The 21583-nt window shown below is 43.6% G+C and overlaps 2 protein-coding genes across 5 annotated transcripts in view; one reads left to right on the top strand and one right to left on the bottom strand.

Moving 5' to 3' along the window:
- The window catches only part of LOC128019619 (transmembrane protein 198-B), a 138039-nt gene that overhangs the window by 41043 nt on the left and 75413 nt on the right, over positions 1 to 21583 (bottom strand). The window lies entirely within an intron of this gene.
- Positions 677 to 21476, top strand: LOC128019617 (myc box-dependent-interacting protein 1). 4 transcript variants are annotated; one of them, XM_052605697.1, is made up of 20 exons: positions 677 to 934; positions 1994 to 2071; positions 2162 to 2242; positions 2334 to 2388; positions 2489 to 2583; positions 9585 to 9680; positions 9762 to 9869; positions 9974 to 10066; positions 10210 to 10295; positions 10639 to 10714; positions 11472 to 11527; positions 12955 to 13027; positions 15015 to 15137; positions 15785 to 15862; positions 16055 to 16072; positions 17194 to 17418; positions 17746 to 17793; positions 18196 to 18249; positions 18344 to 18445; positions 18528 to 21476. In XM_052605697.1, the coding sequence occupies exons 2-20, from the start codon at positions 2048 to 2050 to the stop codon at positions 18627 to 18629; spliced, it is 1593 nt and encodes a 530-aa protein (XP_052461657.1). In that variant the 5' UTR covers positions 677 to 934; positions 1994 to 2047; the 3' UTR covers positions 18630 to 21476. The 4 variants fall into 4 exon arrangements, with proteins under 4 accessions (XP_052461657.1, XP_052461655.1, XP_052461656.1 ...); XM_052605695.1 differs by lacking the exon at positions 1994 to 2071; XM_052605696.1 differs by lacking the exons at positions 1994 to 2071; positions 16055 to 16072.

The following is a 21583-nucleotide window of genomic DNA, read 5'->3' as shown; positions in this document are numbered from 1 at the left end:
GGCTATGTGACACAAATAAATCAGAACCATCTGCTGAAATGTGATGGAGATTTTGCGGAGAAACTCTGGAGTTTATGAAGCTCTGTTCATTCCATTCCGCAAATGAGGCTGACCCATGCACAACCCACAAACATTTATTTTCTTTTTTCCTTCTTTTTTATGTATTTAAATCACATGTAAATGATTTAAATAGACTACTGAAGCAAATCTGAAAAAACTGGAAAAAAAAAAAGAGTCTCGTTTTTATGGTTGTTTATGGCATAGCTTGAAGTAGTAGCTTTGAATCCATTCAATAATTCAGGTGGTAAAAACACAAGATCCTGCAGAAAGAAACAGCTCTTGTAGGTGTTGGTCTTATGCATTTAGCAGATTTATCTTTTTAGCTTATTTTTATTCAGCTTTTTTTTTTATCTAATTAGCTTTTATCCAGAGCGACTTACAGTGAATTCAGGCTAACAGTTTTTGCCTAACGTGTTCCCTGGAAATCAAACCCACAACCTTGGGTTCCCAATGCAATGCTCTACCACTTGAGCCACATGAACAATCTCAAGTTTATTTATATGTCCCATTTCATTGTAAAATCGACAAGAGGCCTAAAATAATGGGTTGCGGGCGGCCTCGTTGGTGCGACATGGAAAATAGTTTACTGTCTCTTTAAGACTGCGCTATTGTCATTGGTGAACGAGCCTCTGTGTCGTGTGTGCTTGTGCGGGTTTATTCTATTCCAGGGGCGAGTGTTATTATAAGGCCTACAATTGAATGCACCTGAGCGAATATATGCTGAATAATACATTTTAACACATGCTCATTTGAAGCGTTTCTAGCAAATAACACAATCAAGACAAACATGGCTGAATTACCGATGGGGAAAGGGGTCTCCGCAGGAAAAATAGCAAGCAATGTACAGAAAAAAATTACCAGGGCTCAGGAAAAGGTAAGACACCAAAATAACCAGATATACATCAATTACATAACCTCAAAACGGATCTTAGTATTATCTACATCTTAGTAAAACCTCCTCTATCGTGATAAAAACGCGTTCAATCAGAGCCGATCGAAGCTCATCCATATAACGTTACTGACTAGCAAATACTAAAATACACGCATTTGCCATTTTCCATATACTTGCAGATGTTTTAAGAATTTTATGTATAAGACCATTTTGGAGATGCAAGGTCGCTGTTTATTTCACTGCAGTGCTGCTATGGAAACAAATAGAAAGCTGCTTCTGAAAAACAAGATTTGTGCCTTCGCTCTGTGTGTTTCACGCTTAAACAACCAATTTATTGTTTTTGAACCATTGCATTAACCGTACTCTCCCAAAAGGTGAGCGCGCCAGCGCGGTGGCGATTTCCGGATTCGTAAACGAATCGTTCTTTTGAGTAGGATCTTTTTTTAAATGAATCAGTTAAAAATAAAACAAGTCCAAACGATTCGTTCACGAATGTGATCACTAGTCATTTGGTCATTTGCGCAATTGCGTTGTTTTAACCGGTTCTTCGAACGAATTGTTCTAAAGAACCGATTCGCGGAAATGAGTCGGACTTCCTTTCACCACGGTAAATGAGCTGCTGCATCTGCCCATCATCCTTCATCACTTTTGATTACCGCAGCCTGACATTTGGCTACTTTATGTACAATTGACCAACAGCTTTTTTTTTACACTCTTCAAACTCAAAAGTAAGTTGTGGTCATAAATGTTATCACTGGGATTAAATGCAGCCATCTGGCTTTTCTGACTATTAATTCTGTGTTTACTTTAGAATGATGCTTGGGTTCTTCACACCAACTGTCACTTAATAAGGCTATGGAAATTAGAGATTTCATGGTCTTTGAGCAATACATCATTGACAGTTTAGCAATAATATTAGTACAGCATTTAGTAAATATAGTCACATTTAGTATGTCTCTGTGGTCATCTGTGCAGCCACAGGAGCTTGACTTGAATCTGGTGCTGTTGCTTTCTAAAGAGCAGCAGTCTTTTATGTTGCAGACACATTTATAGGATAATACAGGTATCCAGGTTTAACCTGTGTCGTTCTCATCAATGCAAGGAAGCGCTCTCTCTCTGGTTTGTCACTGCACATTGAAAAACAAATTATTATTATTATTTTTATAATATATGAGCAATGTGGTCAATAATGCAATCATCTTCTCTCAGGTTCTTCAAAAGCTTGGCAAGGCAGATGAGACTAAAGATGTGGCATTTGAAGAGGGTGTGATCAACTTCAACAAACAGCTAGTAAGGATTTTTTTTCTAACTCATTAATTTTTCAAATGTTCATCTTAGTCTATGACTCTCTGTTTCAATTTTGTACCATGTGCTCACATAGGTCGAGGGTACCAAACTGCAGAAAGACCTTCGGGCCTATTTGGCTGCTGTGAAAGGTGAGATTATCAATTGACAAATTTACACATCTAAATGCAACATGAATGAAATTTGTTGTTTTCTTAGCCTTGCTGATGTCTTTCTCATGGTTTCCCCCAGCCATGCATGAGTCTTCTAAACATCTGTACGAGTGCCTGGATGAGATGTATGAGGCTGACTGGTATGGCAAAAAGGATGTGGACTCACTCCTGGAGGTTATTTTGTACTTAAGTCATTGTCAGTAAAATGTGTTTTAGTAATTAAGGAGTAGATTGAACCCTATTTTTCATATGAGAAAATGTGTTGTTTTTGTCTGACTTTATAAACTATACATTCAGAGGAAATTATTTAGAAATAAAAATGCATGTTCTTACATGTTTTTTTTTTTTTTTTTTAATCCCTTTTATACATCTAAAATGTATAGTATTTATCATAAAATAGACCAAAATGTTGCACTGTAACAATCTTGGTCAATTAAGAACGTCTCGGTTACGTACGTAACCCTCGTTCCCTGATGGAGGGAACGGAGACGTTATGTCGACCGACAAATGGGGTCTCACTTGGGAGGCCAATCATCTCTGATTTTAAGAGAAAACGCCAATGAAATTGGCAAGTGGATTAACACACCTGAGCCACTCCCCGTGCCAGCGGGTATAAATAGGGCGACAGGTGCATCCACTCATTAGGTTTTACGCTGAGGAGCCGAGAACGTGTCCCGGCAACAGCGAATGGTTCAAGGTTGTGGCATGGGGACATAACGTCTCCGTTCCCTCCATCAGGGAACGAGGGTTACGTACGTAACCGAGACGTTCCCTATCTGTCGGTCACTACGAGTTATGTCGACCGACAAATGGGGTCCTATGGAAAACGCCACAACCTGAACCTCGTCACAACCCTGAGGCGCTGCAATTGTTGACAAGCCTTGGCGTGCCACAAAAGCTACGCTTAAGGTCGTAACCTTCCCAAAGCCCCAGCGCAAATTCACTGACCTTGGTACCGAAGGGGCCAAAGGGTGAGTACATCGCTGCTGGAGAAGGCCATGCTGCTGTTCCGCCCACATAAGTAAATGGAAGGGATTTCAACCTTCGGAGAAAGATTGCTTCAAATCTTCCCTATTTGTTCTTTTAGCTGGCAAGACAATGGGGAAGCGAGCCTTTAGGAAAGGCCGCTACGGAGACCACATCCTACCCGTAGGGAGGTGACATGTGGATATACCGATATGGACTGACCCAGGGGGCAGTACTACATATGGAAAGGGTCTCTGAGGCAGGTCCTACCTAGGAGTAGGGATGGAACGGCTGCCAGAAGAGACTGACAGAGCGATCTGTCAAGGGAAGACACGGGTTTGCCAAGAGGGAAGCCTTACCGTGGAAGAATACACATATGGGATTACCCGTAGGGAACCCAGCCATATGGACACCTAGCCCAGTACAGGGGCTGACCGGCTCCGGGCATGCTAACGCCAGTACTGGGCCTGGCGACAGACTGCTCCGCCAAGTCTGACGCCGAGGGTGCTGGAGGATGCTCGACCAGGGTACGCCAACCGGGGAACTCTACTGGGAGAAGAAAGCGCTCACATCCCCGTGTTAGGGGGAATGGCGCAGCAAGCGAGACACCCAGCCAGCCCTTCCCGCCAATTACCTGTTACCCAACACACGGGAGGAAACTGGCTCTACACGGATGTTGTAAAACCTCGCAAAGGTGTTAGGTGTCGCCCAGCCCGCAGCTCGACAAATGTCTGCCAGAGAGGCGCCGTGTGCCAACGCATAGGAGGAGGCCACACTCCATGTGGAGTGGGCCCTCACCCCCAGGGGGCACGGCTCGCCTTGGGAATGGTAAGCCAAGGCGATGGCGTCCACTATCCAGTGGGCCAACCTCTGCTTAGAGACAGCCTTCCCCTTCTGCTGACCTCCAAAGCAGACCAGGAGCTGCTCAGAGCTTCTGAAGCTCTGGGTGCGGTCCACGTATATGCGAAGCGCTCTTACGGGACACAGCAACGACAAGGCTGGATCTGCCTCCTCCAGGGGCAGCGCTTGCAGGTTCACCACCTGATCTCGGAAGGGAGTGGTGGGAACCTTGGGCACGTATCCAGGCCGGGGTCTCAGGACAACGTGAGAGTAGGCCGGCCCGAACACAAGGCACTCTTCACTTACCGAAAATGCTTGGAGGTCCCCGACCCTCTTGATGGAAGTGAGCGCGATCAGGAGCGCTGTCTTGAGAGACAGGAACTTCAGCTCAACCGAATCCAGCGGCTCAAAGGGACCCCTCTGAAGTCCCGCCAGGACAATAGAGAGGTCCCAGGAGGGAATCAGGGGTGTCCTAGGAGGATGTAACCTTCTGGCACCCCTCAGGAACCTAACGATCAGGTCATGCCTCCCCAGGGACCGGCCGTCCACTGCATCGTGATGTGCTGCAATGGCAGCCACATACACCTTCAGGGTGGAGGGTGACAGCCCACGCTCCAGCCTACCTTGCAGGAAAGAAAGCACGACTCTGACCGGGCATCTCCGGGGGTCTTCTCGGTGAGAAGAACACCAATTCGTGAACAGACTCCACTTCAGAGCATAGGCCTGCCTCGTAGAAGGGGCTCTAGCCTGAGTGATAGTGTCTACCACCGCTGGGGGCAGATCACTTAGGTCTGCCGCGTCCCGTCTAGAAGCCACACGTGGAGGTTCCAGAGATCTGGACGCGGGTGCCAAATGGTGCCAAGCCCCTGAGAGAGAAGGTCTCTCCTCAGGGGGATGCGCCAGGGAGGGGCTGTCACGAGGAGCATGAGTTCCGAAAACCAGGTCCGGGTGGGCCAGTAAGGCGCAACCAACAGGACCTGTTCCTCGTCCTCCCTGACCTTGCACAGTGTCTGTGCGAGCAGGCTCACTGGGGGAAACGCATACTTGCGTAAAGCCCGAGGCCAGCTGTGTGCCAGTGCATCTGTGCCCAGGGGGGCCTGGGACAGGGAATAGTACAGCTGGCAGTGGGAGGACTCGTGGGAAGCCAACAGGTCTACCTGGGCTTCCCCGAATCGACTCCAGATCAGCTGGACCGTCTGGGGATGGAGTTGCCATTCCCCGGGGAAAGTGAGCTGTCGTGAGAGCGCGTCGGCTGCACGATTGAGCTCCCCCGGGATGTGGACAGCGCGCAGCGATTTGAGCCACGTCTGACTCCAGAGGAGGAGATGACGGGCGAGTTGAGACATGCGACGTGATCGTAACCCGCCTTGTCGGTTGATGTACGAAACAGCCGCAGTGTTGTCCGTGCGGACCAACACGTGCTTGTCCAGCACTAGCGGACGAAACCGTCGCAAAGCTAGATGCACTGCCAGCAACTCCAGGCAGTTGATGTGCCAAAGCAGTCGAGGTCCTGTCCAGGACCCTGAAGCTGCCTGCCCGTTGCATGTCGCGCCCCAGCCCGAGTTGGAGGCATCTGTTGTGACAACAACGTGCTGGGACACTTGTTCTAAGGGCACGCCGGCCCGTAGAAAAGCAAGGTCCGACCAAGGACTGAATAGGCGGTGACACATCAGTGTGATGGTGACACGATGTGTACCGCGGCGCCATGCCCATCTTGGGACTCGGGAGTGTAACCAGTGCTGAAGTGGTCTCATATGAAGCAACCCGAGCGGCGTGACTGTGGCTGCGGATGCCATATGCCCCAGGAGCCTCTGAAAGTGTTTCAGCGGTACCACTGTCCTGCCTCTGAAGGAACTCAGGCAGTTCAGCACTGAGTGGGCACGCTCGCTGGTGAGACGTGCCGTCATACTCACCGAGTCTAACTCCATACCGAGATAAGAGATTCTCTGCACAGGGGAGAGCTTGCTCTTCTCCCGGTTGACCTGAAGCCCCAACTGACTGAGGTGCCGAAGCACGAAGTCCCTGTGATCGCACAACTCTTCTCGGGACCGGGCCATAATGAGCCAGTCGTCGAGATAGTTGAGGATCCTGATGCCCACTTCCCAGAGTGGGGCAAGGGCGCCCTCCGCGACCTTCGTGAAGACACGGGGGGACAGGGAGAGCCCGAAGGGGAGGACCTTGTACTGCCATGCCTGACCCTCGAAAGCAAAGCGCAGGAACGGTCTGTGACGAGGGAGGATAGAGACATGAAAGTACGCGTCTTTCAGGTCGATCGCTGCAAACCAGTCCTGGGGCTGGACGCATTTGATAATGCGTTTCTGCGTCAACATCCTGAACGGGAGCTTGTGTAGGGCCCGATTCAAGACTCGCAGATCCAGGATAGGTCGAAGGCCACCGCTTTTCTTGGGCACGATGAAGTAAGGGCTGTAAAACCCCGTCCTCATCTCGGCTGGAGGGACCGGCTCGATTGCATCCTTCGCCAGGCCAGTGGCGGCCAGTGGCGGAACAGAACAAAACAGAAACTGAAGATTCTCCACCCGGCCCTCCTCCGGGGGAAGGAGTGGCGCTGTCTTCGCCATCTCCTGAAGAGCAGTTCTCCGCATCTCCGAGTTGCCCGTGTCAGGGCCGCTTGGTCGACTTCTTCGAGGACTTCGCAGCCGGGAGTGACATGGGGGGCGCCGCTCTCCTGCGCGGGGCTCGACGCGCCGGCCTCGAAGAACTCTCAGCACGGGGCGGAGCTGGCGTAGAGGACGCAGGGGGGCGCCCACGGCGACAAGCAGGCTGAGGCGCTACCCGCGACGGAACGGTGGCAGCCGGAGAGATACGTCGGGGCAGGATGTGCTGAATGGCCTCAGTCTGCTTCTGTACCGCCGAGAACTGCTGGGCAAAGTCCTCGACAGTGTCGCCGAACAGGCCTGCCTGGGAGATGGGGGCGTCGAGAAAGCGCGCTTTGTCCATGTCCCTCATCTCAGCCAGGTTCAGCCAGAGATGCCGCTCCTGGACCACCAGCGTGGACATCGCCTTCCCGAGGGACCGCGCCGTGACCTTCGTTGCCCGTAAGGCGAAGTCAGTTGCCGTGCGCAGCTCCTGCATCAACCCCGGGTCGGTACCACCCTCGTGCATGGCTTTGAGTGCCTTGGCTTGGTGTACCTGCAGGATAGCCATGGCATGCAGGGCAGAGGCAGCTTGGCCCGCAGCACTGTAAGCCTTGGCAGCGAGTGCGGCCGTTAGCTTACAGGCCTTGGATGGGAGACGCGGACGATTCCTCCAAGTGGCGGCGTTTTGTGGGCACAAGTGCACTGCAACCGCCCTCTCCACCTGGGGAACCTCTACGTACCCCCTGGCTGCCCCGCCATCGAGGGTGGTGAGGATGGAAGAGGGAGAAGAGCGGCTTCTGGCCGTGAAAGGGGCCGTCCACGACTTCGTCACCTCTTCATGCACCTCCGGGAAGAAAGGCACCGGAGCAGAACGAGGTTGTGAGCCGCGTCCCGCGCCGAGAAACCAATCATCCAGCCGTGAGGGCTCGGGACTGGGCGGTGTAGTCACCTCCAGTCCGATACTCACGGCTGCCCGGGCAAGCATGGCCGACAACTCCAAGTCCGATTCGGCAGCAGCGACAACACCCGAGGGGGGCAGCCCCGCCGAACCTTCATCCTCAGAGGTCGATAACCCATCCCCCGATGCAGCAATCGACATCTGGTCTTCGGGCGGCGCACCGAAAGACACGCTGGGACCGCTATGAGACGGCCCAGCAGAATCAATCGGCAGCTGCACGGGACAGTCGCTGCGTGAGGAGTGAGAGGTCCGTGGGGCGTGGCCCGGCGGAGAAGCTCTCACTGTGATCCTCAGATCTCCCAGAGCGCCAGCCGGCGGCCCTCTGCTCGAGCCATAGAGACCGGGACGGGGGGCGACAGAGGGGTCTGCTGCACTCCCCTTGAGGAGTGAGAGACGCGATCGCAGCGCTGCCATGTTCATACGCCCACAGTAGACGCATGAATCATCCACGAGCGCAGCCTCAGCGTGTTGGACGCCCAGACACTGCAGACAACGCTCGTGACCGTCAACCGAAGACAGGAAACGACCGCATCCAGAAGGACACGGACGAAACGGCATCTTGAAAAAGACGCGAATCGTCCGTGATTTGCTCTTTTAGAACTGTCTCTTTTAGCCGAAGCGCCCAGGGGAATCGCCGTCTCGCAGGGACACCGCTGTAACGCGCCGTCACACCGACCAGGAACAGTTTAAGCAAAAACAAAGATGATGGCTTTGTAGTGATTTTCTTCATCGACTACTCGGCTCCGAAGCAAAAATCTAATGAGTGGATGCACCTGTCGCCCTATTTATACCCGCTGGCACGGGGAGTGGCTCAGGTGTGTTAATCCACTTGCCAATTTCATTGGCGTTTTCTCTTAAAATCAGAGATGATTGGCCTCCCAAGTGAGACCCCATTTGTCGGTCGACATAACTCGTAGTGACCGACAGATAGGAAAAAAAAAATTCCCCAATATCATTTACAGCTGACTGCAAGAAGCAGATCTTTTCCAAATGACTATTTCTGTCTCGCTTTATATTTCAAAAGGAAATCATTTCAGCACAGAACAGAAACTTGCAGAAAACAATTTCATGGGTATAATTTCAAGAGTAAAACAGATGATCAAGAATGACATAAGCTTGCTTTAACAGTTTTAATTGAGGGCAGATATGGCACAAGGTATCCCCAACAGCTTTTTTCCTTTCCATATTATTGTTTTTAGTTCATGCCCATCTGTCATTTCACCATGCTTTTATTACATATTACAATATAATTAAAAGTTTGGGATTGGTACAATTTTTTAAATGTTTTGAAATAAGTCTCTTATGCTCGCCAAGTCTGCATGTAATCGATTAAAATGTAATGAAAACAATAATATTGTGAAATACTGAAAATTTATTTATTTTTATTGTATCTTACAGACCCCAAACATTTGAACAGTACTGTATGTGTGCACATTCTACATGTCCACCATTTTTGCTTGATTTCTGCTTTCTTTGAAAGGAATGTTAGGAGTGAGGAAACAGATGGGAGGTAACTCAAGGGGTTTTGATTATAATTTAGCTTTTGACTCCTTGTTTATTCTCATAGCTAGTTTGTAAACATGTAAATGCTATATGGTTTTTCAGCAGTAACCACATGAAAGTATTATTTAGCCACACAAGTAGTGACACTAGAATTAGCCTAAATAGTTTTAAACACTAAGGATCCAGCTGCTCTGTAGTTGTCTCTGTAGATACAGTACATGTCTCTGTGAATGTATGTGAAGTTGTGATGTATTTCAGATGGTTTTGCACCATCGTGATATTTTATTTCTATTGTTGTGTGTCTATAACAGGATTCAGACATCCTTTGGACAGACTTCCATCAGAAACTTGTGGATCATGCGCTTATATCCATGGACACTTACCTGGGCCAGTTTCCTGACATCAAAGTACTAAGATCCCATGATGATGTTGTAGTTTAGCATATCATGCCGTGATTTTCTGTTTAATGTCTGTATAATTCTTTCCAGGCTCGTATTGCAAAGCGCGACAGGAAGCTGGTGGACTATGACAGCGCACGACACAACTATGCTGCGGTGAACAAAGGCAAGAAAAAGGAGGGGATCAAGATCACCAAGGTGCCGCCCTTAGTTTTGATGTTGTTTTAATGTTTCTACAGTCAGTTCAAATGGAGGAAGATTTATATTTCATGTATTTTCTATTGATTTTTTTCTCTATGTAGCCAGTTTCCCTGCTGGAGAGGGCTGCCCCAGGCTGGGCACAGGGCATCCTGTCTGCCCATAACGTGGCTCAAACCAACCTCACCAGGAGTCAGGTGACACACGATAACTTAAAATTATAGTCTGTCATCATTTACTTACCCTCAAGTTGTTCCAAACCCATTTGAGTTTTGCCTCGTGGGTGAATGAGATGATTGAACTCCATGTCATGTGATAATGTAATTTGCTGTGTTTATAGGCAGAGGAAGAGCTGGAAAGAGCACAGAAAGTGTTTGAGGAGATTAATATAGATTTGCAGGAGGAACTGCCATCTCTGTGGAACAGGTCTGGATTTATTTACTGTCTTACTTTCACAGATCTGTTCTGTGTTTCAAAGAAATTAGTGGAAAATGCATCTGTTTTTAAATAATTAATATGTAGTTTAATTGCTACGAGCAGGTGCCTCAATCAAAAGTCTGAACATATTTCACAGATTCAGTGCCATGAGCCTCTGTGTTTGTCACTCTGTCAAATACAGTACCAGTACACCCTGAATCACAGAAATTATGTAGAAGCCTGTGAAGCAGTTTGCACCAGATGTGTCATAAATGGTCCATGGGTGTGCCGTCTTAGACTGAGATCTGTTGTCATCTTGTGGAGGGCTAAGATTGTGTTTGCTGTCTTCCAGTCGTGTTGGCTTTTATGTGAATACATTCCAGAGTATGGCTGGTCTGGAGGAGAAGTTTCACAGAGAAATGGGAAAAGTAAGGACTGCAGCATAACCCCATCAACTGACAGATATTGATGGTTATGTTTTGTATATAAATTGTAATTTAATTAGAAGTAAATAGTCTGGTAATGTATATACAGTATATATATATATATATATATATATATATATATATATATATGACAAAAAATTTAGTTAGTAACACAATCCATTCGGTATTGCCTACACATTTTAGTTAATAGAATCAGACTATTTTTATGATTGCTTTTGACCTAGATTGTTTATCACATTGATTTGAATTGGATAATCTTTTACCATATTGATATAAAGATACAAAAAGTTCGAAAATATATTCAGTTTGTTGTAATTAACACCATATAATGCATTCAACTTTACATTATGTCAAGTTTTTACAAACTGGGGTTTGTAATGTGCATGGTGAGTTTGTGAGTTTAATGAAAAGCTAAGAAGTAATAAAATTCTAAAAATGTCAAATTTAAAATAAATAATTCTAAAAAATAAAATCAATAAAAAATGGAGATGGTGAATATGTTAATGTGATACTAAATTATTCAAATATATTTTTTTTTTTATCTAAGTGATACTTTAAGTAAATATATATGATGAAAGATTATCAGCATTACATGTAAATAAGAAATAATGTGAATTTGTACATTTGAATGTGTTTGAAACACAAAAGCCTTCCAAAGTGACAGAATTACATGGTTAAAGTAAATCTGATGATCACCTGACTAGTGACTGGTCTGCATGAATGAACCTTTCTCTTACAGATTAATCAGAATCTGAATGATACGCTGGAGAAATTAGAAAATCAAGATATGTCCAGGTTAGTCAAATTTATTAGCAGCATACACACATAGCGTTTCATCTATAAGCACTGAATTTAATTTATTGTAAATTTTAACCATGCTGGTTAATTTTTATCCATTCTGCCTCAAACTGGTGTCTAAATTGTGCATATGACAATAATTAGTATTGGTATAATTACATATACAGTAATTACAGTTTATACCATTAAATAAATGAACAAACCCCAACACCACTCTCATAGAAAAAAAGGTAGCCAAGGGGTGAGGACATCAGCAGCCCAGAAGAGGTAACCTTGGTAGCCCTACAGTGGTGTGTGTGTGTGTGTGTCTGCATTCTGTACTGAAGCTTTTGCGTCCCCTCAAGTGCTGCCCAGCTAGACAATGGTTAGTGCAGTCCGTCTGCAGCACTGAAACTGTAGGAGTTATACAGGAATAATTTCTAGCAATAGACCAACGCTACTTTTGGGTAACGCCCCTTTTTGGGGGAAAACAAACGGATTCCCGATACAGAACTCGCTCCAGTGACCTTTTATTTTTCATTGCTTCTGATGTGTACAGGCCTGTCAGACACAATTTCAAACAGATATTGTTTAGTCCTAGTCTGCGAATATCTCAAACGTAAAATCAGTTAACAGCCAATGTAGCGTGCCTAATGAGGGCTAACGTTAATCACGTACAGTAGCTGCTAGCAGCTTCGTATTTCTAACTACAACAAAACTGTCAATAGCTTAAATCAAGTGAAATATGATCCAAGTAAACCACCGACTCCTCTTGACATGGCCTCATCATCTAGTTTATCATACTGTGAGTGTGTTAATGACAAAAAATAGGCTACTTGGTGATTCCACGAGATAATTGTAACGTTAGATGTCCATATTTGGCCACTGCGTGGGGTAATTAATCCAGTTTTCGACCATTTCAAAGGGACATCACTGTAAAGACCATATCCAGTAGCTTCTTTAAATACCTCTCATGGTCCTCGGCCGGCAAAGAAAGTGTATACGTTTGTGCCATTTTTGCTATCAAGAAATTAGAGCGAGTTCTGTATCAGGGGAATCCATTTGTTTCCCCCAAAAAAGGGGCGTTACCCTTGGATGACGCAAAAGTAGCGTTGGTCTATAGTTTTGCATTCCGAAATTGTGTTTGCATTCTTTGAAATTTGTGATGCCTTCACAGTGTGTTTGATTTCATTGCATGAGCAGAATGAGTTTGCTCAGGAAGTAACTTTGTCTGCATGGATTAACTGTTAAGTTTGATACTATCCGGACTATGTCAGTTCTGGCTTGTGGGTATCCTAGATAGGCTTTTGGTTACACTGGTCATCTAAAACTATGGCTTGCAGTGTAAAGTATTGGTGCTTGGGTTGAGCCTAATCAAAGCATGACAAAGAGGGGCTCTTCATAGCCATGGTACTGTATATCATTATCTGTACTTTATGCTCCAGTGACAGAACACAAGTTGCCAATCACACGTTGAGCCCAGGAGGACCGCCAGCCATTCCCAAATCTCCGTCCAAGGTATGGATTTAGAAATCAACATGTATTTGCCATGTACAATAACAAAGCCCAGTATCTTGAGGGAAAAAAAAGCTAGTGATTTGCAAAAATGTTTTTTGATAATGCAGAGTACAAAAATATCAGTAAAAAAAAACTTTCCCAGCACAGTTTTCACAAAATAAGAATGAACATTTTCCATATATATATTTATATATATATATATATATATACATATATATATACATACATACATACATACATATACAGTATTGTTCAAAATAATAGCAGTACAATGTGACTAACCAGAATAATCAAGGTTTTTAGTATATTTTTTATTGCTACGTGGCAAACAAGTTACCAGTAGGTTCAGTAGATTGTCAGAAAACAAACAAGACCCAGCATTCATGATATGCATGCTCTTAAGGCTGTGCAATTGGGCAATTAGTTGAAAGGGGTGTGTTCAAAAAAATAGCAGTGTCTACCTTTGACTGTACAAACTCAAAACTATTTTGTACAAACATTTTTTTTTTTTCTGGGATTTAGCAATCCTGTGAATCACTAAACTAATATTTAGTTGTATGACCAAAGTTTTTTAAAACTGCTTGACATCTGTGTGGCATGGAGTCAACCAACTTGTGGCACCTCTCAGCTGTTATTCCACTCCATGATTCTTAAACAACATTCCACAATTCATTCACATTTCTTGGTTTTGCTTCAGAAACAGCATTTTTGATATCACCCCACAAGTTCTCAATTGGATTAAGGTCTGGAGATTGGCCTGGCCACTCCATAACATTAATTTTGTTGGTTTGGAACCAAGACTTTGCCCGTTTACTAGTGTGTTTTGGGTCATTGTCTTGTTGAAACAACCATTTCAAGGGCATGTCCTCTTCAGCATAGGGCAACATGACCTCTTCAAGTATTTTAACATATGCAAACTGATCCATGATCCCTGGTATGCGATAAATAGGCCCAACACCATAGTAGGAGAAACATGCCCATATCATGATGCTTGCACCTCCATGCTTCACTGTCTTCACTGTGTACTGTGGCTTGAATTCAGAGTTTGGGGGTCGTCTCACAAACTGCCTGTGGCCCTTGGACCCAAAAAGAACAATTTTACTCTCATCAGTCCACAAAATGTTCCTCCATTTCTCTTTAGGCCAGTTGATGTGTTCTTTGGCAAATTGTAACCTCTTTTGCACATGCCTTTTTTTTAACAGAGGGACTTTGCGGGGGATTCTTGAAAATAGATTAGCTTCACACAGACGTCTTCTAACTGTCACAGTACTTACAGGTAACTCCAGACTGTCTTTGATCATCCTGGAGGTGATCATTGGCTGAGCCTTTGCCATTCTGGTTATTCTTCTATCCATTTTGATGGTTGTCTTCCGTTTTCTTCCACGTCTCTCTGGTTTTGCTCTCCATTTTAAGGCATTGGAGATCATTTTAGCTGAACAGCCTATCATTTTTTGCACCTCTTTATAGGTTTTCCCCTCTCTAATCAACTTTTTAATCAAAGTACGCTGTTCTTCTGAACAATGTCTTGAACGACCCATTTTCCTCAGCTTTCAAATGCATGTTCAACAAGTGTTGGCTTCATCCTTAAATAGGGGCCACCTGATTCACACCTGTTTCTTCACAAAATTGATGACCTCAGTGATTGAATGCCACACTGCTATTTTTTTGAACACACCCCTTTCAACTAATTCAACTAATTGCCCAATTGCACAGCCTTAAGAGTCTCATTTGTTTTCTGAGAATCTACTGAACCTACTGGTAACTTGTTTGCCACGTAGCAATAAAAAAATATACGAAAAACCTTGATTATTCTGGTTAGTCACATTGTACTGCTATTATTTTGAACAATACTATATATATATATATATATATATATATATATATATATATGCTTGAGCAAAAATTTGTAATTGCCATGATTTCTCAGTATTGCAGTGTTTGGTCAATGAAATATGAAACTGTATTTCATATTTATGTGTGTTTCTAGCTAAAGCCTTTGGTTCCTCCACCTCCTAAAGTTACTCCATCAAAGGATATGAAGCAGGAGAACATTATCAATCTGTTTGGTGAGGCTGCCACTCCAAACATCAGTGTCACTTCGCCATCACAGGTCAGCAGTACCTTCTTCTCCTGTATTCCTCGTCTTCAGGAATGAAGATGCTTCTTATACTAACAAAATTATAAACGCAACACTTTTGTTTTTGCCCCCATTTTTCATGAGCTGAACTCAAAGATCTAAGACTTCTATGTACACAAAAGCCCTGTTTCTCTCAAATACTGTTCACAAATCTGTCTAAATCTGTGTTAGTGAGCACTTCTCCTTTGCTGAGATAATCCATCCACCTCACAGGTGTGTCAAATCAAGATGCTGGTTAGACAACACGATTACTGCACATGTGTACCTTAAGCTGGCCACAATAAAAGGCCACTCTAAAATGTGCAGTTTTACTGTATTGGGGGTCCGGGGGTCTGAAAATCAATCATTAGTGTGACCACCATTTGCCTCATGCAGTGCAACACACACACTTAAGTCAGTAAAATGAATTCCCTGCATGTTGACCAACAGAGTTTAAATGTGCAATGGAGCTTTGTTTTTCCTGCAGAATCTCACTGGAATTTCACTAATGTGATGCTACTCTGTTTGTGTGCTGTGATCTTTCTGCCCACAACAAGTAAAATTGGTCCATTAATAATATGAAATGCTCACTGAAGTTATAAAACCAAAAATGAAGAAGGAAACTTTCTTCTTTTTATCAGTATGATGCTCCAGCCACTGCTAATCTGCTTGACATAGATCTGGACTCACTTCAGGCTGCCACCACACCAGCCGCACAGGTCTGTCAGAATTAGAGGAACTAAGAGTATTTCATAGTTTTAATTCAACTATTATTCAGTTTACCTTATAGCAGTGTTCTAGTGTTTCATATATTCTTGCAATGTAATTTCAGTGTAAATGCCTCTTAATCAATTTGACAAATCTGTTCTGTCTAGTCATTAATTTTGCTTAGTTTTTGTGTATTTTGACAGACTTGGGATTCATGGGAGGTGAGTGTGCCTTTATGTTTGCTCAAAATTCTAGGCCCCTATTTTAACGATCTAAACGCAAAGTGTAAAGCGCACAGTGCAGGTGCACTCAGGGCATGTCCAAATCCACTTTTGCTATTTTACCGACGGAAAAACGGTTGGTGCGCCCGGGCGCATGGTCTAAACAGGTTGTCCCTATTCTCTTAATGTCTAATGGGTGTTTTTTGGGCGTAATGTGCAATAAACCAATCAGAGTCTCATCTTTCATTCCCCTTAAGAGCCAGTTGCGCTCGTGCCATGACGGATTTGCTATTTACATGTCGGAATTTGGCAAGCGCAAAGACAGAATGCGTCTCCGAGATTAAACGGAGCTGCTCGTGTGTGAGCAAATAGATAGCCGAATTCTTATACATGCGATGACTATCCATTATGACATGTAGGCATTTTTATATTTAATTAGACTACAAAAAAATTATTATGCATTGCAATCCTTTAATTTAATATTTGGCATGTTTGTGTGCTGCTTTGCGTCCCTGTGTTTAATAAGCAGTGTGTACGCGCACCGTGGACCCGCCTATACTAACACGCTGTTTAAATAATAAAGAAAAAACATTTCGCCAGACTTTAGACCAGATTTGAGTTCGTCTATGGCACAGTCTATTTTCAGCTTCTTAAAATAGCATTGTGCCAGCAATACACCTGAACAAACCTCTTTTTTAGATCAGCACGCCCATGGGCACAAAAATGGGCGCTATTTACTTACGCTATTTTAGCCAATATCATTCAATATATGTAATGGTTAGAGAAATCGTTCTGCCTCTGTATGGTGTCAAACAGTTGCAAAAAAGCTATTCCATTAAATTTCCTTTCACTGCAAAGCTTTCCTGCTAAAGATTGTAAATGTCTGTCTTTCCCGCTTAAGTAACTGTCCATGATATTAATGTTGCACGTCGCACGTCATTCCATAGAGGCTAGATGACCTCCAGTACTGTGTTCAGGTGCTGTGTTTCACAGTCTTTCTGGCTTCTCATTCTTTCTCCACTCTGAATGATCCCTGCTCATGCTTTTCCCCTGCTCCCACATGCCCCCTTCTCCAACATTCCCATCACCGCCGTACCTGCCCACCTCCATGGCACATGTAGCAAACACAGAATGAAGCTGAGGTGCCTCAGACAGGGGACGATGATGATACCCAGCCTGTGCACTTTGGCTGGGGCGATGATGGCACTCAGGCTACCTGGGATGATGATGGTAGCCAACCTGTACATGCTCCGACCGCATACCCCGCCTGGGATGATGATGGCTCTCAGGGGAATGTCAGTGATTCTACCCAGCAGGCCCCCGGGTGTGACGATGATGGGGCTCAGGTACAAATCTCATAGAGCAAGCTAACAGGAGCTGAGCTGTGCTATATTGAGGTCATGCTCCTGCAGGAAACTCTGGATGGGAGCGTAAAGATGCTTAGCATGGCAACTGGGAGAATGCTGGTAGAAGTGCTAGTAGTAGCAGTAGTAGTAGTTGTAGTAATAGTAACAGCAACAGCTGGGCTTGCTATGTTATGAGGATATGTGTGTAATTTGCATCTTTTTGTTGTCTCTTTCAATTCTTGGCTCTCTCTTGGTATTTCTGCCTTTTATTCCTCAATCTGTATTGGCTCTCTCCTTCTTTATCTCCCGGTCTTTCCCTTTTTGCAGGCCACAGAAAAGGCAGCTGTTACAGAAGAGGTGGTGGCTGAAAATGAAGTAAGTGATGAGTAAATAAATAAAATGGCATAGCGTATGATCCAAAAGTGAAAATCTGATAACCCAAAGCAAGAGCCTAAAAGACATACAGGAAGTCTATAAGTGACTCAAACCTTGCATCAACATAAACTACCGTTCACAAAAAATCACAATGTTGCTGTTTTTACTGTGTTTATGATCAAATAAATGCAGCCCTTGTTGCAAAAATAATAACAGGTCTTAATTAATTATCACTGCCTCTGGTGGACTGAAGTAGCAGATGCAGACTTTGAAAGGGTAGAATCAGCTTGTCAGGCACTAAGTGGAGAACCTTAAATGTTTTGATGCTAATTATTCAAATAATACATTAAAACATATGAAGTCTATGTATGTTGTTGTATTTACATTTCTTGTTTAATCCAGACTGCACAGGCGACCACAGAGAGTGTAGAGATGCCAGAATCCTTCCTGTTTAAAGTAAGTGAAAAATGATGGTTTAATTTAACTATCATTGGTTTTTTAATCAGAATTTGAAGCAGAAAAAGTGAGACCGGTATCTGTGTGAATATAGGTGAAAACGATGCACGACTACAATGCCACTGACTCCGATGAGTTGGAGTTGAAGGCTGGAGATGTGGTGCTTGTAATGAGCTATGAAAACCCAGAAGAGCAGGTTAGTATAGTCGTTTGTTTCGACCAGTTCTTACCAAGATCTTGATGTTAGGATCACCTAACTTGTCTTTCTGTGCTTACAGGATGAAGGGTGGTTGATGGGAGTCAGAGAGTCTGACTGGGTTCAGAATAAAGATCTTGGGAAAAAAGGGGTCTTTCCTGAAAACTTCACCCAGAGGATGTGAAAGCCTGTGATCCGCTTGATCTTTTGTTAAACCCCTTCTACATAACTCCTTACTGCTTCCCTTCAAAAAACACTGTACTAGACCAACACATGCACAGCCACAGGCAGTCTGCTGGTTATGTTTGTGAAAGCTTTTGACAAGTTAGTATTTGCATTGTTTTGGGTGTCCTCACTGTGACTCATATTTGACATGGTGCAAGTTTAAGAAGATTGCATCAACCTTTGACTAAATAAATGGTATTCTGTTAACTAGTAACATACCCAGAGTAAGTCCTTGCTGTAGATGTTTATAGACAAGCCACTCTGAACCCTGTCCCATTTTGTGTGGAGATGTTTTAGGCCCAATCCCAATTCTATTTTATACCTCTTCCCCTTCCCCTTCCCATTGTCCCTTAAAACAGAGTCCCAAGGGGTAGGGGAGAAGATATTCCCCTAAGGATCGGGACACCACTACCATGACGTCACACGTCATCAGCGTTTGTCGTCTAGCTCATACAATGCACACATATGCTGGTGTGCATTAGAGCCTTTAATTAACATTCTCTATTAATGAGCTGCTTACTGACACACACACACACACACATATTGGAAATCGCGCAGCTCACACATCCAGGAGAGAATAAACTTGTCAACGCTGCCCCATGACTTTTATTAAATACAGTTTAAATACTGAATCGCTACATTATATTTTACAGCGACAAAAGGACACAATCACTTTGTTTTTAAATTTGTTTTTAAGTAAACTCACTCTAAAAAGATAAACGTACAGACGCAAATACACGCAACCTCCATTTCTCTCTCTCTCTCTCTCTCTCTCTCTCTCACGAATAGGCAATAATTGAGTAAATGGTTGAGCGATTTCTAATTATTGGGGGGATTAGTCTACGGCCGTTATCATCCTGATCAGACATATGCTGTGGCACTATCATGCAGTCTGTAATGATATGACGTTAGCAAATATAAGCGATTTTTTGCAAACATTTCTTTAACATGACCGTTAATATGAACTCACAATTGAATGTAACATAAAACAAATGATTACTTTTCGTTAAAATCTTTATTTATGCCAAACAAGCTTACATTTATGTGTCTTTTTGTTCGCTGTAGCAGCCATGTTGCCGAGATAATTCATACCCCTTCGTTTGAATTGTGGTCCCGAAAAATCTTCATTTTAAGGGCTATCTGGCCCTCTCCCTTACCCCTACCCCTCCAACCAAGGAAAAGGGCTAAGGGGTAGAATTGGGATTGGGCCTTGAAGTCATATCCCAAATGAGCTCACAAGTCTCTATAGTCTAATAGTGAGCACTACCTGAGCTTCATGATCTATATAGTTAAGCAAACAGTATTTATTTTTTTAAAAAGTGAATAATATTCCTCTCAATGCTGGAATACACTTTAACAGCTGAGCAACCCTGGCTGCTCAGAGTCAAACTCCTACCAGCACCATATCTGCTTGTTTAAATCGGGAACAAACTAAAAAGTTAAAAATAAACTAGACTAAAGGAGTATTTTATGCTTCTCATTAACAAACAAAAAACATATGCACTCGTTCCATATGCAGTTATTGTTGACACTAAAGAGGCTGACATAGTTAACCCCTCTTGCTCAGGTTAGATTTATATGAACCTGTGTGCTGTCTTTCACCTTTAGCTTTACAAAGTATTACTGTCCACCTATTTGTTTGTTTCTTTCTATTTTGATGAAGCCATTTCAGATTTTAATATGTAATTATTATTGTACTTCACTGTGGAAATGGAATCATGTACACGTACTTGTCTTGGTCATTTAGTAAAATGCAGTTTTATTCAGTGAAGGAGAATTTCTGTCCTTTTTAACCTGAAATGCAATAATCTCTGCACAGATTTTTATTTCTTAATGAACTGTATTCATGGACATAGTTGGAAATCTTGGATATTGGCATTTGGTGATTTGAAAGTGGATGTTAATGCTCACTAGTGTGAATTGTAATCTAATGCAACACTCAAAAGTGACTCAGAATATGCATAATACCAATTCAGTCCTCTGTGATTATAGTTTTATTTTTATACATTATGAGACAAATGAAAGTTAAAATGATTCTATATATATGTGCCATAAACACTGGCTTTTAACTGGGGTCTTTTCATGTTTGGATCAAAACGTACCATCATAGCAACAAGAGCAGAGCAGGTTTAGTGAGGATGTGAGCTTTTATAAGGACTGAACTCAAGCTGGTATGGCAAAGATATTGATTCTCCAGTCATCTGTTGTGCTGAATGAGAACTTGTTTGCTTGCTACCCCTGATGTCTTGCTAACTGGACATGTTATGTGACCCAAGCTTGGAGGAGATCTTGCCATGCTTCACCAGTTTTGCAGCAAGTTTGTGTGTGTTTGCTTACTTGGGTTTTTGTATCCTGTACTGAGAAATCAATGTGATCTTTATATTACTGAGTTATTTATGCTGCCAATGAATCTTTAATGACCTTCCCCGCAAGCTCTTAACTAAATCAAAAGTCCTCATATGTGGACAAACACTTTCTCTTCATGTATTTGAGCGCAGTTATGATATTTGCTAGTGTTAGTGTGTTGTTGCATTTGTAGCCATGATCATTGTGTAGTTTTGTTGAGTTTTGTAACCGAAGATACAAATTCTCTGAGCATTTCTATATCTGATATTAGTGTGAATGTGAAAGGGGCATGCTTAAATCCATTAGCAGTGTGTCTGTGTGTAGTTATGTTTTCTTGCTGAAGTGGCCTGGGAAACCAGGGCCACTTTACACCTCTATAAGCCACGAGTTGAAGTCTTGCTGCAGTCCTGTATCCTGCTGACACACCAGTGGTAATAAACATGGATTTAGTCCTGTCATATTTCATCTTCTGTGTCCACATTCAAGTACACTATGCTGCATTTTTTTTTTTTTTACAGTTTTTTTCAATCGCTAACAAGCGCTTAACCATACTTCAGATACTTTTTC

Source organism: Carassius gibelio, chromosome A9 (assembly GCF_023724105.1).
Source record: "Carassius gibelio isolate Cgi1373 ecotype wild population from Czech Republic chromosome A9, carGib1.2-hapl.c, whole genome shotgun sequence".
Taxonomy (NCBI): domain Eukaryota; kingdom Metazoa; phylum Chordata; class Actinopteri; order Cypriniformes; family Cyprinidae; genus Carassius; species Carassius gibelio.
Note: the sequence above shows the minus strand (reverse complement) of the source record. Positions and strands in the feature narration are given on the sequence as shown.